We start from the raw sequence: 16,418 nt of genomic DNA, 5'->3' as shown, positions 1-16,418 counted from the left end.
GCTGTCAGACTGGCTGGGGATTGGGAACAGCGCAGACCTCTGTCTTGATGGGCATGAAAGGGACAAGGAGAGGTATGTCAGGGAAATCTCTGAGGAGGTGGAAAGCCTTTTTCATGCAAATGACCTTCGACCCACCTACCGAATCCTGAAGAAGCTCCACTCCAGACCCAGCTATCAGGTTAACTCTGTTCGGACAGCAGTTGGTCGGCTCGTGACGGGGGCACGTGAGTATAGAGCTTGTTGGGCTGAGTACTTTGAACAGCTGTATATGGCTGAATCTACCAGTGGAGAGCTTCTATTGGCTGGTGTACAACCATTGATTGCTGTCCCACGAATTGACGAAGCCATGCCTTTTCAAGATGAAATCAAGAATGCAGTGACTAGGTTGAAAAGTGGTAGAGCAGCTTGTGTTTGTGATATCCCAGCAGAACTGATCAAAGCTGGGGATAAAGCCATGTTCAGGGGGTTACATGCAGTCAGAGAAGCCGTTTGGCAGACTGGTAACATTCCTCCTGACTGGACAGAGGGTTTGGTCATCCCTATCTGGAAAGGAAAAGGAGACCAGCTTGACTGTAATAACTACCGTGATATTACGGTGCTCAGTGTGCTCGGCAATGTTATTGCTCACATTCTCCTGATGCATATTCAGGACTATTTGCTAAAGTTCCAAAGGCCTGATCAATCAAGATTCATGTCCAAGAAGGCTACTGTTGACCGTATCCTAGATCATTGAGTTCTTGTGGATTGTCGTCTTGAGTTTCAATAAGGTCTGCATGCAGCAAATGTGGATCTCAAGAGGGTGTTTGACTCAATAAATTGGGAGGTACTCTGGGAACTCCTGCGACTTCGTGGGATCCCTGCAGGCATAATCCGACTGACTGCTGACTTGTAATCAAACAATGAGAGTGCTGTCAAGTGTGGGAGGGGGAAGGGGACATCCGACTTCTTCCCAGTAAGTTCTGGTTTAAGACAGGGATGTGTCATTGCCCTCACGCTTTACAACGCATGTATGGATTGGGTACTGGACTGGGCTGAGTTGAAGTCACTTTGAGGTATGGACTGGCAATTTCAGGGTTACCGAACTTGACTTTGCTGATGATGCAGTTATCCTAGTGGAGTTGCTGGAGACACTATTGACTGCCCACAAGGAATTTCATGAGAATGCGAAGCCACTGGGATTAAAGGTCTCTGGCAAAGACCAAGGTCCATGCATTTGTTTGCTTGTTGGATGGAGCAGTTCAGTCTATCCAAGCATGTGGTGAGGATATAGAAGTCTTGGAAAGATTCACTTATTTTAGTATTGTGGTCCATAACAATGGTAGATCAGACAGTGAGATCTCTCGTCGCATCAGTCTTGCCTACGAGGTTATGGATTCATTCAGTTTGGGTAGTTGGCGATGTCATTATTTGTGGAGAAGGATGAGTTTGCATGGCTGTGAGACATGGACACTAAACAGAGCCTTGAAGTGGTGAACTGACTCCTTTGGTAATGTCATCACAGGATCATGGGATATCACTGGTACAACCATTTGCATAAAGAGTGACTACTTCGTGAGTCTGAATCGAGGCCTATTACCCAAATAATACGTCAACGCTAACTCCAGCTATATGGGCACATAGCCCTCTTTCCTGAGGCTGATCCTGTTAACAGGGAGATCTCTGAAGGAGATAACCCAGGGTGGAGGGGGTCAAGGAGAAGGCCACGTAACTCATGGCTGGAGCAGGTCGATCATTCTTGTCGGGAGATACTTAGAGTAGGAAGAGTCTCTATCTGGAGGGCTGTGTAAAGGGACCCGCGTGGGTGGAGTCGGAGGATGAGTGAGGCTATGCGCCTCGCAGCGTTTGCCCATTCTTCATTGATTGTTCAGACATTAATGCTGTAATAAAGTTACATTTATAATCATGTTATTCCTTCTTTTTCCCACTCAAACCCTATAATATGGTACTCGTGGTCATGCAGTAGATGAAGATCAAGGTAGCATCACTACCGCACATCCTGTAAATGTTTTGCTACTAAATCATGGGTTTTACAAGAGGCAACAAATACAGCATATAGTCATTATTTATCTTAATTATTATAATTATCATCATTAGCATCATCAGAGGCTTTCCCTTTTTGGCCCGGGCAACGCCGGGTACCCCTGCAGCCCAATTTTTGGCATGGAGACTCACAAGACTTCAAGTTCGGACGTAAGTTACGTGAGTTTGACCTCCGGAGTCATTTGAGGTCACTGGTCAGAGGTCATTTGAGGTCACCAGTAATACACACTCGAACGACTGGACCCAGCAACCCAATTTTTGGCAGGGAGACTCACATGACTTCCAGTTAGGATAAAGGCTATGTGAGATTGACCTCCGAGGTTATTTGAGGCCATCTGTTGGAGGTCATTTGAGGTCACCGGTAATAGTATACACGTGCGCACAAATACTGTGCGTTAGTCTGTGAAAGCTGAAACAGAAAGTTCCTGGACCTCTTATAATCCCTCTTCAAAAGGATAAGAGGTACATGGTCTTTACTGAGTAGAGTGACTGAACTAGTACAAATAGAACTACAGTGTTCGCATTTTTTTTTTTTTTGGCCCGGGCAACGCCGGGTACCCCTGCTACAATTTTATATCTATATATCTATATCTGTCTATCTATCTGTCTATCTATCTATCTATCTATCTATCTATCTATCTATCTTTCTACACACACACACACACATTATATATATATATATAGAGAGAGAGAGAGAGAGAGATAAATAGATAGATAGATGGGATAATAAGGAGCAAGAGAGAGAGAGAGAGAGAGAGAGAGAGAGAGAGAGAGAGAGAGAGAGAGAGAGAGAGAGAGAGATAAATAGATAGATAGATGGGATAATAAGGAGCAAGAGAGAGAGAGAGAGAGAGAGAGAGAGAGAGACGGGTCAAAGGAAAGTTTGGAAGTAGTAGTGACTGAGCAATAACTTAAGTGCCCTGTCTAGGAGAGGTGTGAGAGAGGATACTTCGTTTATCAACCCTATTAGAGTCGTATACATGTTTTTTCTCCAAACATGGACAATCTTCAATCCTTTAGTTACTTAACAGCTGTGCTTGGCCTGCTTTGAAAACACTATTATAAGAAATGGAATGCTCATAAAAGTCAATAAGAAAAAAAAAAAAAAAGGAAAATCAATGGAAAAATATTTCCGTCACAGCAGTATAAATGCCAAGCACCAAACTGCAAAGATTTAACACGTGGTATTGGTTGACAAAGTTATATGAAAGTGTGGAGTTATATATTATATTTGTTAATGCTCCTCACTCTTCTTTCATAATTAGTTGGCTTTGCTAGTACTTTAGTAACACCTAACGCATACTGCCCCCTGCTGCTTAAATGGGGTAAGCTGCATAAAATCGTTTGGTTGCACTCTGAATAAAAAGGAAAATATTCTGGTAATGGCCACAATGAATTGAATGGTATAGTAGGTATAAAGTATGGAAATAATCTAATGGTAGTCAGACCAGTTACAAATCGCCTGGTGGTTGCCTGAATAGAGGAAAATCGTCATAAGAGTGACGCTCTTAAATGTGTGATTTTACAAGACACACAGCCCACGAAGAGTACGTGTTCAGTACCTCCGATCTCAGGAATGAATAACCAGTGACAAACTCCTCACCTCCGGAGCCCCAATACCAAGTGTGATACTTGAGAGATGACAATTCCTGACACAAGGAGTCCCTAATTTCCATCAAGAATTTCTTCATCTGTTATACTACTATCGTGTGTGTGTGTGTGTGTGTGTGTGTGTGTGTGTGTGTGTGTGTGTGTGTGTGTGTGTTTGTGTGTGTGTGTGTGTGTGTGTGTTGTGCAGCCAAAACTGGAAAAAATGTTGATAAAACTTGGCAGGATGGTTGAACTGCTTCCCAGATGGGCCAGTTTCAATTAAAAATGTCCTAAAGTACAGGTGGAGGAGGTGGCGGGGGATTTCAGTGGAGTTTCATGCATCTTTACACACACACACACACACACACACACACACACACACACACACACACACACACACTCACAAAGGGGGGGGGTTATACATCAACACTCAGATGTCTATTCCTTCACTGATGCTACCCACAAACGATTTTATTCAGTAGAAAATGGTAGTAGCTGTGGTGGTGGTGGTTGGTGTAGTGGTGGTGGTGGTGGTGGTGATAGTTGTAGTGGAGGTGGTGGTGGTGGTGGTAGCTGTAGTGGTGGTGGTGGTGGTTTAGTTGTAGTGGAGGTGGTGGTGGTGGTGGTAGCTGTAGTGGTGGTGGTGGTGGTTGTAGTAGTGGTGGTGGTTGTAGTGGTGGTGGTTGTAATGGTGGTGGTGGTGGTGGTTGTAGTGGTGGTGGTGGTGGTAGTAGCTGTATTGATGGTGGTGGTGGTGGTAGCTGTAGTGGTGATGGTGGTGGTGGTAGTAGCTGTAGTGATGGTGGTGGTGGTGGTGGTGGTGGTGGTTGTAGTGGTGGTGGTGGTGGTGGTGGTCCTGATAGCTGTAGTGGTTGTGGTGGTGGTGGTTGTAGTGGTGTGGTGATGGTGGTCCTGATAGCTGTTGTGGTTGTGTTGGTGGTGGTTGTAGTGGTGGTGATTGTAGTGGTGATGGTTGTAGTGGTGGTGGTGGTGGTGGTGGTGGTGGTCGCGGTGGTGGTTGTAGTGGTGGTGGTGGTGGTGGTGGTTGTAGTGGTGGTGGTGGTGGTAGTAGCTGTATTGGTGGTGGTGGTGGTGGTAGCTGTAGCGGTGATGGTAGTGGTGGTGGTGGTTGTAGTGGTGGTGGTGGTAGCTGTAGTGGTGATGGTGGTGGTGGTAGTAGCTGTAGTGGTGGTGGTGGTGATGGTGATGTTGATGGTAGTAGCTGTAGGGGTGATGATGGTGGTAGTAGCTGTAGTGGTGGTGGTGGTGGTGGTGGTGGTGGTGGTGGTGGTGGTGGTGGTGGTGGTAGCTGTAGTGATGGTGGTGGTGGTGGTGGTAGCTGTAGTGGTGGTGGTGGTGGTGGTAGTAGCTGTAGTGATGATGGTGGTGGTGGTGGTGGTGGTGGTAGCTGTAGTGATGGTGGTGGTGGTGGTGGTAGCTGTAGTGATGGTGGTGGTGGTGGTGGTGGTGGTGGTAGTAGCTGTAGTGGTGATGGTGGTGGTGGTGGTAGCTGTAGTGGTGGTGGTGGTGGTGGTGGTGGTGGTAGCTGTAGTGGTGGTGGTGGTGGTGGTGGTGGTAGCTGTAGTAAGGGTGATGATGGTGGTGGTGGTAACTGCGATGGTAATGGTGGTAGCTGTACTGGTGGTGGTTATAGAGGTGGTAGTGGTTATAGAGGTGGTGGTGGTGGTGGTGGTGGTAGCTGTAGTGGTGGTGGTAGCTGTAGTGGTGGTGGTAGCTGTAGTGGTGGTGGCGGTTATAGTGGTGGTGGTGGTGGTGGTTGTAGTGGTGTGGTGATGGTCGTGGTGATAGCTGTAGTGGTTGTGGTGGTGGTGGTTGTGGTGGTGGTGGTGATGGTAGCTGTAGTGGTAGTGGTGGTGGTTTTAGTGGTGGTGGTGGTGCTGTAGTGATGGTGACGGTAGCTGTAGTGGTGGCGGTCGTAGGTGTTCAGAAACGGCTTTTTGGCAAGTGCTTTGCGACCCGACAGGACGGTAAAGCACTTGCTCCAAGGCTAAGAACGGTTCAGAGGCGGCTTTAAGTTTTTCAACTAGAAAAACTCACTCAGTTCACTATCCACATGCACTGGAGCCTTAGCACCCTCATACATACTCTTCACAGCATTCAACAACTTCCCATCTACTCCATATAATTTTAATACTTTCCACAGTCCTTGTCTATCCACCCTGTCATATGCTTTCTCCAAATCCATGAAGGCCTCATACAACTTCTGTCCCTTCTCTAGACACTTTTTCACTAAAGATTTAAGAATGAATATCTGATCAACACAACCTCTTCCATTCCTAAAGCCTCCCTGTTCTTCTTCAACTAATTCCTCTGTTATTTCCCTAACTCTGTCAGTAAGTATCCTACCGTATACTTTGCCTATTACACTGAGAAGACAAATGCCTCTATGATTACCACACACTTCTTTTTCCCCTTTCCCTTTGTACATGGGAATAATTATACCTGACTTCCAATCATCCGGGACTTTACCTTCCTCCCAGGCCAATCTACACATCTTCCACATTCATTCTACTACTATCTCTCCCCCATGCTTCAGCATTTCACCACACACTCCATCAATTCCTGGGGCTTTCCCCATTTTGACTTTCTTCATTGCTTCCACATCTTCCATCCTACTGATTTCTTCCTGTCTTCTCACCTCCCTCCTTCTCCCAGCCATTCCCCAGCCACTTATACTCGCATTACTTTCATTATCTACGGTCAACAATTCATTAAAGTGTTCTCTCCATGTGCTCACTTTTTCTCCCTTCTCAACCAGTAATCTACCATTTTTATCTTTCACTTCCCAACTAACTTCATTGCCACCCTGTTTGACTCTCGTCACCTATTTCCAGAACATTTTCTTACGTTCCTTCCACTTGACACTCAGACTCCTTCCAAATTCCTCATCCACTCTCTTCTTACTCTCTCTTACTAATCTTTTCACCTTTCTCTTTCTTTCTACATATAACTCTCTCTTTCGTCTCTCAACTTCTTCCACGCCCCTATTTCTTATCCATTAATTACATGCTTTCTTCTTTTATGCCACAGCCTGTATCACCTCTTCATTCCACCATGCTGTTCCTTGCACCCCCTTTCGTCTTCTCTTCACCCCACACACCACCTCACATGCTGCACTTATTTCCTCTGTGAATTTGCACGATCTTGTGTTGGCTCTTACATGCACACAATCACCCACATTTGTAGTCCAACTTTCAGTCCTTCCCACACAATCCTTGAACCAACTGATCCATACTCTCTTATATTCTCCTTCCATCTGTTACTTACAACATTACACACTTCTTCTTTTGCTCTCTGATTCTCACCTATTCCTGCACATATACCCCATCCATACTCCCATTCTTTCACACTCTCACCTCTCCATTTAGTTTCAGTTAATCCACATCCATCCACTTTCGCGACCTCAAGCACCTGGACAATCATTCACTTCATCCTTTGCACCCCTTATATTCCAGGTCGCCATCCGTATCATGTCCTTTGTACGGTCATTAGTCGTCATCTTTTGGTCAATCCTCGTCCGAGGCTTCTTGTTCATATTTTTAGTTAGTTTTTTTCCGGGAAGGGGGACTAACCCTTTGCCAACCCACTTGCTGTCATGTAGGGAACACGTGTTGGTTGGTTATAAGCCTACCACCCAGCGTTGTAAATGACTTCCTGGTTTACAGGAAATCATTTGGCTTGCCACTCGATGTAAAGCTACCCTAAACACAGGGTACCACTACACTAAGTGGTTGGATGATGGGCCCCCCCACCTACCACATATTAATGAGGATACTATAACACTAAGATAAATGTTTAATGTTTTCCTAGAAAAATGTTAGTAGAAATACTTTGCAGAACAAGGAACTTGACGTGACCAGAGTACGAAGAGTATAATCTGGTTGCTATGGTGACGACACGTTCTTCAACCAATTAGTCGAGTACAAGAGGAGCACTTGCAACGCCGGGAGGGTCATGTGCTTCCCTGGTTACTGAGGGAACAGTTGTGTGAGGGTCTGAAGTTCTGCTGGGGTCACTTGCTGGACACGGTAAATGCATGTATTATCTCATTCATTATATCCGAATATCGTAAATTTGAGTAATGAGATCCCAGTATGCACTTAAGAACATCTTAAATAACCGATAATGTAACCCTAGATGCAGTTACACACACACACACACACACACACACACACACACACACACACACACACACACACACACACACACACACACACACACTGTACCATATATATCTACTCTGAGTGCTCAAATCTACATCCCAGTATGTTAATATTACCCCTCCGGTGGTGACAACGGCTCAGCGTCACCCTGGCTGCCTCCTGGGCTCCGACACTACAACTTTAGTCTCCACAGGTGAGGCAGCTCAACGGCCACCACCCATATCACTGGCTGGCCATAACCACCAGCACCTGACAAGACCACCGATAATTACTCTGCTAATGGAACCAGTTACCAACTTTGGTGGCTGATTTGCATTGCTTTACTAAATAATTACCTTTACCATAGAGCAGATTATGTTGGTGGACAGGTCATGTCTGCCGTAAAACATAGTAACGGACAAATTACACAGGTAGCAGAGTATTACCTTGTTCTGATAACAGCAATGGATAAGATATGCACTGAACAATGAGACTGTGCATTTACAACACCAATAATAATGATAATAATAATAATAATAATAATAATTATTATTATTATTATTATTATTATTATTATTACATAATAATAATAATAATAATAATAACCATATTATTATTATTGTTATTATTATTATTATTATTATTATTATTATTATTATTATTAATACTATGAGCAATCCGATGTTGGAAACCTCCGCCAGAGCTGAACAATTGCATTGTAGGCATTATATGTCGAATTAGAAACAAAAATGTCGACATCACCACTATCTCGCTATGATAAAGAATTCTTTTTTAACATTCCTGGATCCGGATGATGATCCGGATCACCACCAAAATTTAATGGATTGTTCCTCTGACCATACTCTACTCCCCCAAAAAATTTAAGCAAAATCCGTTCGTAATTTTTGGAGTAATTCTGCTAACAGACAAACAGACAAACAAACCAATGACGGCAAAAACATAGCCTCCTTAGCGGAGGTAATAATAATAATAATAATAATAATAATAATAATGACGATAATGATAAAGATGATGGTGATGATGATGATGATGATGATGATGATCATCATCATCATCATCATCATCCGATCTCTTTACGTAGTCAGATGAGGTGGGGCAGGGTCCAGAATGAAAGGAAACAGTAACCATGATAGAGCGACAGATTTACAACAGGAAGATCAGCGCCACCTCCAACATCTCAGCCTGGAACTTCACATATGCCCAACTTCAGCTGTCTCATTTGTTGCTTTTTATTAGATATTCCAACCATTATTCATTAACAAATCAACTTCCTCCTCACAATGTATCCGCGCAATCATACCTGTCCCTCTACTCTTGACATTCTCCCACTTATCCACCTACATACTCTTCACATCCTCCCACTCATCCTCTTACATACACTTCACATCCTCCCACTCATCCGCTTACATACACTTCACAGTCTTCCACTCATCCGCTTACATACACTTGACATCCTCCCACTCATCCGCTTACATACTCTTCACATCCTCCCACTCATCCGCTTACATACACTTCACATCCTCCCACTCATCCTCTTACGCACACATCACAGTCTTCCACTTATCCGCTTAAGCACACTTCACACTCTCCCAGGCATCAGTTTCACACTCTTTCATCTCCGTTTCACACAAAGCTATCAAGGCGTAACGTGTACTCCTACACCACTTCCACACACTTGAATCATGCACGCCTTTTTTACACGTTCATACCAAACTACTTATATTCCCTGGGTCATGGACAGGTATAGGTCTCAGGTCCGAGGATCTGTTCCTTCTCCAGCGATTGAGAATGGAGGTTGAGGCAGCACTAATTCCTCTCACCCTCTCCATTTTGCTGTCGGTCTCGCAGAGAATAAGCGAGCGATATTTTCTCTCTTGTAATCCAAGGTTTGTTATAGATGCGCAACAGCTGAGTACAGTAAATGATTTCCTGGTTCTAAATACTAAAAATAATAATAATCTGTCACTATGAGCAATCCGATGTTGGAAACCTCCGCCAGAGCTGAACAATTGCATTGTAGGCATTATATGTCGAATTAGAAACAAAAATGTCGACATCACCACTATCTCGCTATGATAAAGAATTCTTTTTTAACATTCCTGGATCCGGATGATGATCCGGATCACCACCAAAATTTAATGGATTGTTCCTCTGACCATATTCTGTAAACAGAATAATGGGCACAATCAACTTCATAACAATGATAATGATAATTACTAATGATGAGTACTGATGATAAGGATAATAATAATAATAATGATTATTATGATAGTAATAATAACATACATACACCACCTAATCCTGTTTTTTCCCATGAGTAGCGTAGGAGCCCGGGGCTAGACAAGTTCCTCCTGACATTTAAGGTGAGAGTGTCCAGCCTCACTCATCCCTGAGTGGCATTACGTGAGCTACAAACCCCAACCACTCCTTGAATATAAACCTACACAGGCTTAATCCGATTGGAGTGCCGTAATTATCCACTCAACCACCAGGCGCCGTAAGTTGGCTGTATGGTTACCACCCAGAGTAATAATGGTTTCCCCGTATACAGGAAACCTTTTGGCTTGTCACTCTGTGTAGAATCATCCGTTGACAGAAGGAAGAGGAAAGAATGAAGGAAAGAAAGAGGGCGAAGGAAGAAAAGAAGAAGGGAGGAAGGAAGGAAGAGACGAAAGGGCAATCAGCCGAGAGCAGCCCTTCATCGACTGGAAGGTGAGCTCCCCTACCTACCACCAATAATAATAACAATAAAAAATATAACAATAATAAAAATGATACGTTAAAAGTAAGGACAGAATAAAACAAGCAATATCCTAAACCTACCAAAAGATATCGAAAGCAAAGATCTTTGTGCAGAAAGAAAGTAATAAGATTGTTTTATGCCTATCAACTACATGAGAATCATTAATGCACCAATTATCTCCTAAACAACAAATTGGAACAATCAATGTTATACTCAGGTCCCTACTGGTAGGTACGGTACTGGTGTGTGACCTGAGACAATGGGGAAAGCTTGCTGGTATCGCACTCACGACTTCTCGGACAGCAGGAATAGCATATAAATGGTGTCCTCAGCTGGAGCGCTTAAGCAGTCAGTAATAACATTGTCTCGTACCTGCTGCTGCCTCTTTCGCACTGGCCTTCAGTTGTGTGTGTGTGTGTGTGTGTGTGTGCGTGTGTGTGTGTGTGTGTGTGTGTGTGTGTGTGTGTGTGTGTGTGTGTGTTTCGGTTCCTCCTGCCATACATCCATTACGCTTGGCCATTCTGTTATTTTTCTCCCCCAACCGCACTGACAAGAATGATCCAGACTGCGGATGAAATTTCAAAGGTAATCACGATTATTCTTGTTTTGGGTCGATGAGGGGCTTTGGAAATATTTCATGCTCTTGCAGAGTCTTATTTCATTCTCTTGTCATTACACTTTTCACGACCATGACTTTTAACTTTATCTTTAATTTATTCTTTCCACTTTCCCACAATTTCCTTCAATACATGAAATCTCTCATTTATTAAAAAAAAATAATAATAAAGGACATACATAACTACAGCAGACCGAAAGGTCTCTGTATAATAACAAATACCAGTTGGGAATGCAAAAACAAAATAAAAGTGACCACTTTACTCTTTCATTAACTTTTTGTTTCATATATCCTTGCTACTCAAAGGCAAACTTATTTAGATTTGGCAGATCCTCGCCATTTAAAACGAAAAAAAGTAATTGTATTACCTTATCGCCTTACCGACCTATGTCGAATATACGGACTGCAAACAGCAAGAAGATACTAAACGAATGCGTCATATTACTGAAGATATTAAGTTTCCAAAAAAGTCTAGATTATAACAAAGCTCACAACAGAACTAAAATCTGGGATAAGTGGATTGTTAATGTGCAACATTCTTTGATACATTTTAAAATACGGATTATAACGCAGTTTTGAATGAAAATAGTTCCACCTCTAATGTTGTCCCCATCAGGATTAGTGGGGAATCTTTCACCTTATTTATCTTTCTCAGTTTCCTGGTATATCATTCCTCGAAACTGTTCAAAGAGGGCTTACTTTTACCACGCTAAAGATACAGTTCGTTGTAACAGTTGTTATTTTAATGGCAATTTTATTCCAATGACCTATGAGTAACGTTTGCTTTTATTAAGAATGTACTATACTTAAAATCGCCAGAGGGATTGCCGCAATGGATGGCCGTAATTGTTAGGCCGTTCACGCTTGTATTGGACGGCTTGTGCCATAAAAACTTCCCTCCTCGTATTCATACTGAAACCGTTTGAGGCGGAATAATTGTGAGGATGGCGTGCGATGTGGCTCTGGGTTATGTTCCAATGCTGTGCCGAGTACAGTGAAGGCGTAGTGCTGAATCAATACTATCCAGTGTTGTGAGTATGGATTAATGAAGTGGCTCTGCGGTCGTGTATCATGTTGGTATTGGACAGTTGTTTCTTGTTGTGGTTCTGAATGTTGTTCGGTAACTGTGTACAGTTGGATGTTGTGTTTGGGAATTTTGTTGTATGCATAAAATATAATAATAGGCTGTTGCACAATGAATGACGTTGTGCATTCTGAATGCGGTAAAGAAGTGAGACGAATCGTTTTGAACTCGAAGTTTATTTTACACACGGATTGATGTCTTGTGCCCACATACTTGCTCAATGCATTTCACAGTTTCTTTTCTACCTCAAGCTATCACAGCTTTTTTTTTTTTTTTTTCAAAATCCTTGTCTGTTTCTTCTGTCACAAGCCTTTTCCTTAACTCTGAAGTTAATATACATTTTCTTTCATTATTTATATACTTTTATATTGCTACTCTTAGGGAAAATGTACGATACACATACCCCTCCATCTGTTATAATCCGTTTATTTCTCTCTCTCTCTCTCTCTCTCTCTCTCTCTCTCTCTCTCTCTCTCTCTCTCTCTCTCTCTCTCTCTCCGTTGACAGCTTCCAACAATTTATCTTCACCACTAAGCTATGGAGAGAGATTCACATATGACTCATAAATTTCTCTTTCCCTTTCTCAGCGTAGAAGGGCAGTACCATACCAGATTTCCAGTCCTCTTCCTTTCTTACCATTCTCAAAGATATTCTTCACATTTTCAAGGTTCAGTGTATACCAAAATAGTTTTTACATTTTTCAGATCTAGTAAATACCAAGATAAGCTTTAAATTTTCCAGATCTCTTTAACATTAAAATCTTTACATTTTTCAGATCCAGTGAATCACTATTTCTCTTCCATATTTCAACATTTCGCAACAGACTCTATCAACCCATGGTGTTATTCCTTTTCTCACTCTCTTAAATGCTTCACAACGTCATCCGTGCCGAATCCTTTTTCTCTTCCCTCTGTTCTTTTCCTTGCCATTCTTTGACCTATTACAGTAGCATTTATTAAAAATTAACAAACTCATTAAAAATTATTTCCTAGTCTATTCCCATTCCCATTCACTTCAGTTGCATTCTACTATTTAATTTCCTTCACCCTTTAACCTCTCCTGTCACCTTTTCTCCCTCTTCCCCCACCGTCTCTCTCTCTCTCTCTCTCTCTCTCTCTCTCTCTCTCTCTCTCTCTCTCTGACCTCCTTCCCTAGCTCTTTCTTACATTCCCGCACTTAACTCGCAAGCTAATTCCAAACTCCTCACACACAATATGCTTTGAAGACTCTAGTTATTAGTCCTTTCGGTGTCTTTCCTTCTTGTAACAGACAGGTAAACAAATGGATGGATACTTTAATGACCTTAGCTTACATTTGTCATTGGATGGAAACAAAATACGAACCCATATGCAACACAACTACTGTATTTAGAAACAAATGTAAGAGTAAATGACACTGTTAGAATAATCTTTCTCGTATGTGCAATTTAGAAATTACTGTGATGAAATTCACATGAACAATTCCAAAATGTAATAAATGATTTTGTAGGTTATGTCATTGGAGAATCTATCTAAAGAAAAAGTCTTCTACAACAGTGGCTTGCTGGACTCTTCCCATATTTTGAGTGATGGGAGTAGTACGATCGTACACATGTCTGTTTGGATACGTCCACAAACCCAGAAACACTCCTTGTGCGGGAGGTGGTCACGCCCCCATTGATTCCTGTGCCAAGTCTTTGTCTCAGTCAATGAAATGACGCTTGGGAAAGGGTAAACAGCAATTTGTTAAATTCGATTACAGAATATTTAACCATGCAGGTGCCGGACGCTGAAATTCCTTGTACACAAGACACTTCGAAGGGTCTGATTGGTAAGCGAAATAATTTACATTTTCGTAAAAAAAGAATTCGTGCCGTATTAACATTTCTTATTAAATGTCTTATGTATTTTCTGATCAGGGTGTTCGTAAAATCAGACATGGCAAACGATGAAGGTTTGTCAGTGAAGTTTACCATTTGTGCCTTGAATTTAATCAAGTCTGGAGCGACGGGTAACCTGATTCAGCATGATAAACCTGGTCTGGCATCCTCCTCACATCAAACATTTGCTTAATGAATATATAAGGTTTGTCACTGGTTTTAAATCCGCGGTAAACTGAGACTTCCACACATAAAAATGCCACAGCATAAGTGCCACATTAAATATCTGCTGCTTGGAAAAAAAAAATCGTAATTTTTCTTAATAAAATTCAAATCCCAGGGCAAGACATTTTGATCTCAACGTAAGTTTTGATGGTTGTCGACAATGCGTCATCAGAAGTTACAGGTGAGACCAAATGTACATAGCTTGAACAGTATTCAGTTGCAAAGTCATTCACATGCACTAAGTTCAACATCTCCATGTGAACCATTTATAACAGAGAATCTAGAATGAAGAGAGAAACCTGTACTGTACACAGGAAAAATCATCTGGTAAATTACCAATATGCTGGTTCGATTCCCAGCATATTGGTAATTTACCAGAAGAAACAGAGAATCTGTTTTTTTCCTGGTTGATTTTCCCCCAGTGTTCAAGGATTGTCTAGGTTCCCGTGGCTCTGGAACCAGGAATTCCAATGGGTCTTACCATGTGGATTTCGCAAAATCCTAGAAGTTAAGAATTGCTGGATCTTGGTTCCAATGGTCATATCTTCACCGCTTGACTTGGTATCCCAGTGCTGGAGGGATTGCCAAGGAGATTATTCACATTCTTGTTAGTACATGCTGGAGGATCCTTTAGAACTGTAAGGTTTTCAGGAATGCAGAGTTCATTGCTATTGCTCACAAACAGGTTGTTGCTACTCTAAGACTACATGTCAAAACTGAGAGATTCTCAAGATGCCACCAAAAATGATTCCATCTTGATAAACTCGGGGACGAGGAGTGAGCATCTGAGTATGCAGTGGCAGTGTCAGACTGATTTGAAGAACTGTTGAGGATCCTGTTGAATGATGGGATACCTCTAAGAGAAATATCCTGGCAGCAGCTGATGAGTGCACTGGAGACCGCCCAAGATCAAAGAAGGAATTCGTCTCGCATGGGACGCTGACCACAGTTAAGAAGAGGCGTGCTGTCAGACTGGCTGGGGATTGGGAACAGCGCAGACCTCTGTCTTGATGGGCATGAAAGGGACAAGGAGAGGTATGTCAGGGAAATCTCTGAGGAGGTGGAAAGCCTTTTTCATGCAAATGACCTTCGACCCACCTACCGAATCCTGAAGAAGCTCCACTCCAGACCCAGCTATCAGGTTAACTCTGTTCGGACAGCAGTTGGTCGGCTCGTGACGGGGGCACGTGAGTATAGAGCTTGTTGGGCTGAGTACTTTGAACAGCTGTATATGGCTGAATCTACCAGTGGAGAGCTTCTATTGGCTGGTGTACAACCATTGATTGCTGTCCCACGAATTGACGAAGCCATGCCTTTTCAAGATGAAATCAAGAATGCAGTGACTAGGTTGAAAAGTGGTAGAGCAGCTTGTGTTTGTGATATCCCAGCAGAACTGATCAAAGCTGGGGATAAAGCCATGTTCAGGGGGTTACATGCAGTCAGAGAAGCCGTTTGGCAGACTGGTAACATTCCTCCTGACTGGACAGAGGGTTTGGTCATCCCTATCTGGAAAGGAAAAGGAGACCAGCTTGACTGTAATAACTACCGTGATATTACGGTGCTCAGTGTGCTCGGCAATGTTATTGCTCACATTCTCCTGATGCATATTCAGGACTATTTGCTAAAGTTCCAAAGGCCTGATCAATCAAGATTCATGTCCAAGAAGGCTACTGTTGACCGTATCCTAGATCATTGAGTTCTTGTGGATTGTCGTCTTGAGTTTCAATAAGGTCTGCATGCAGCAAATGTGGATCTCAAGAGGGTGTTTGACTCAATAAATTGGGAGGTACTCTGGGAACTCCTGCGACTTCGTGGGATCCCTGCAGGCATAATCCGACTGACTGCTGACTTGTAATCAAACAATGAGAGTGCTGTCAAGTGTGGGAGGGGGGAAGGGGACATCCGACTTCTTCCCAGTAAGTTCTGGTTTAAGACAGGGATGTGTCATTGCCCTCACGCTTTACAACGCATGTATGGATTGGGTACTGGACTGGGCTGAGTTGAAGTCACTTTGAGGTATGGACTGGCAATTTCAGGGTTACCGAACTTGACTTTGCTGATGATGCAGTTATCCTAGT

General features: G+C 42.8%; 2 protein-coding genes across 2 annotated transcripts in view; both read left to right on the top strand.

The window, feature by feature from the left end:
* Nucleotides 1-733, top strand: part of LOC145398446 (uncharacterized) — a 40,060-nt gene extending 39,327 nt beyond the window's left edge. Inside the window, exon 3 of the mRNA XM_080271327.1 lies at nucleotides 9-733. Coding sequence (XP_080127453.1) covers nucleotides 9-733 — 725 coding nt within the window. The remainder of the gene's footprint in view (nucleotides 1-8) is intronic.
* Nucleotides 734-14,008: 13,275 nt separating this feature from the next.
* Nucleotides 14,009-16,036, top strand: LOC145398444 (uncharacterized). Its single transcript, XM_080271326.1, has 2 exons — nucleotides 14,009-14,066; nucleotides 15,312-16,036. The coding sequence occupies exons 1-2, from the start codon at nucleotides 14,009-14,011 to the stop codon at nucleotides 16,034-16,036; spliced, it is 783 nt and encodes a 260-aa protein (XP_080127452.1).
* The last annotated feature ends 382 nt before the right edge of the window (nucleotides 16,037-16,418 follow it).

Source organism: Coenobita brevimanus, chromosome 45 (assembly GCF_032717465.1).
Source record: "Coenobita brevimanus isolate Jiangsu-jjx chromosome 45, ASM3271746v2, whole genome shotgun sequence".
In the NCBI taxonomy this organism is placed as follows: domain Eukaryota; kingdom Metazoa; phylum Arthropoda; class Malacostraca; order Decapoda; family Coenobitidae; genus Coenobita; species Coenobita brevimanus.
Note: the sequence above shows the minus strand (reverse complement) of the source record. Positions and strands in the feature narration are given on the sequence as shown.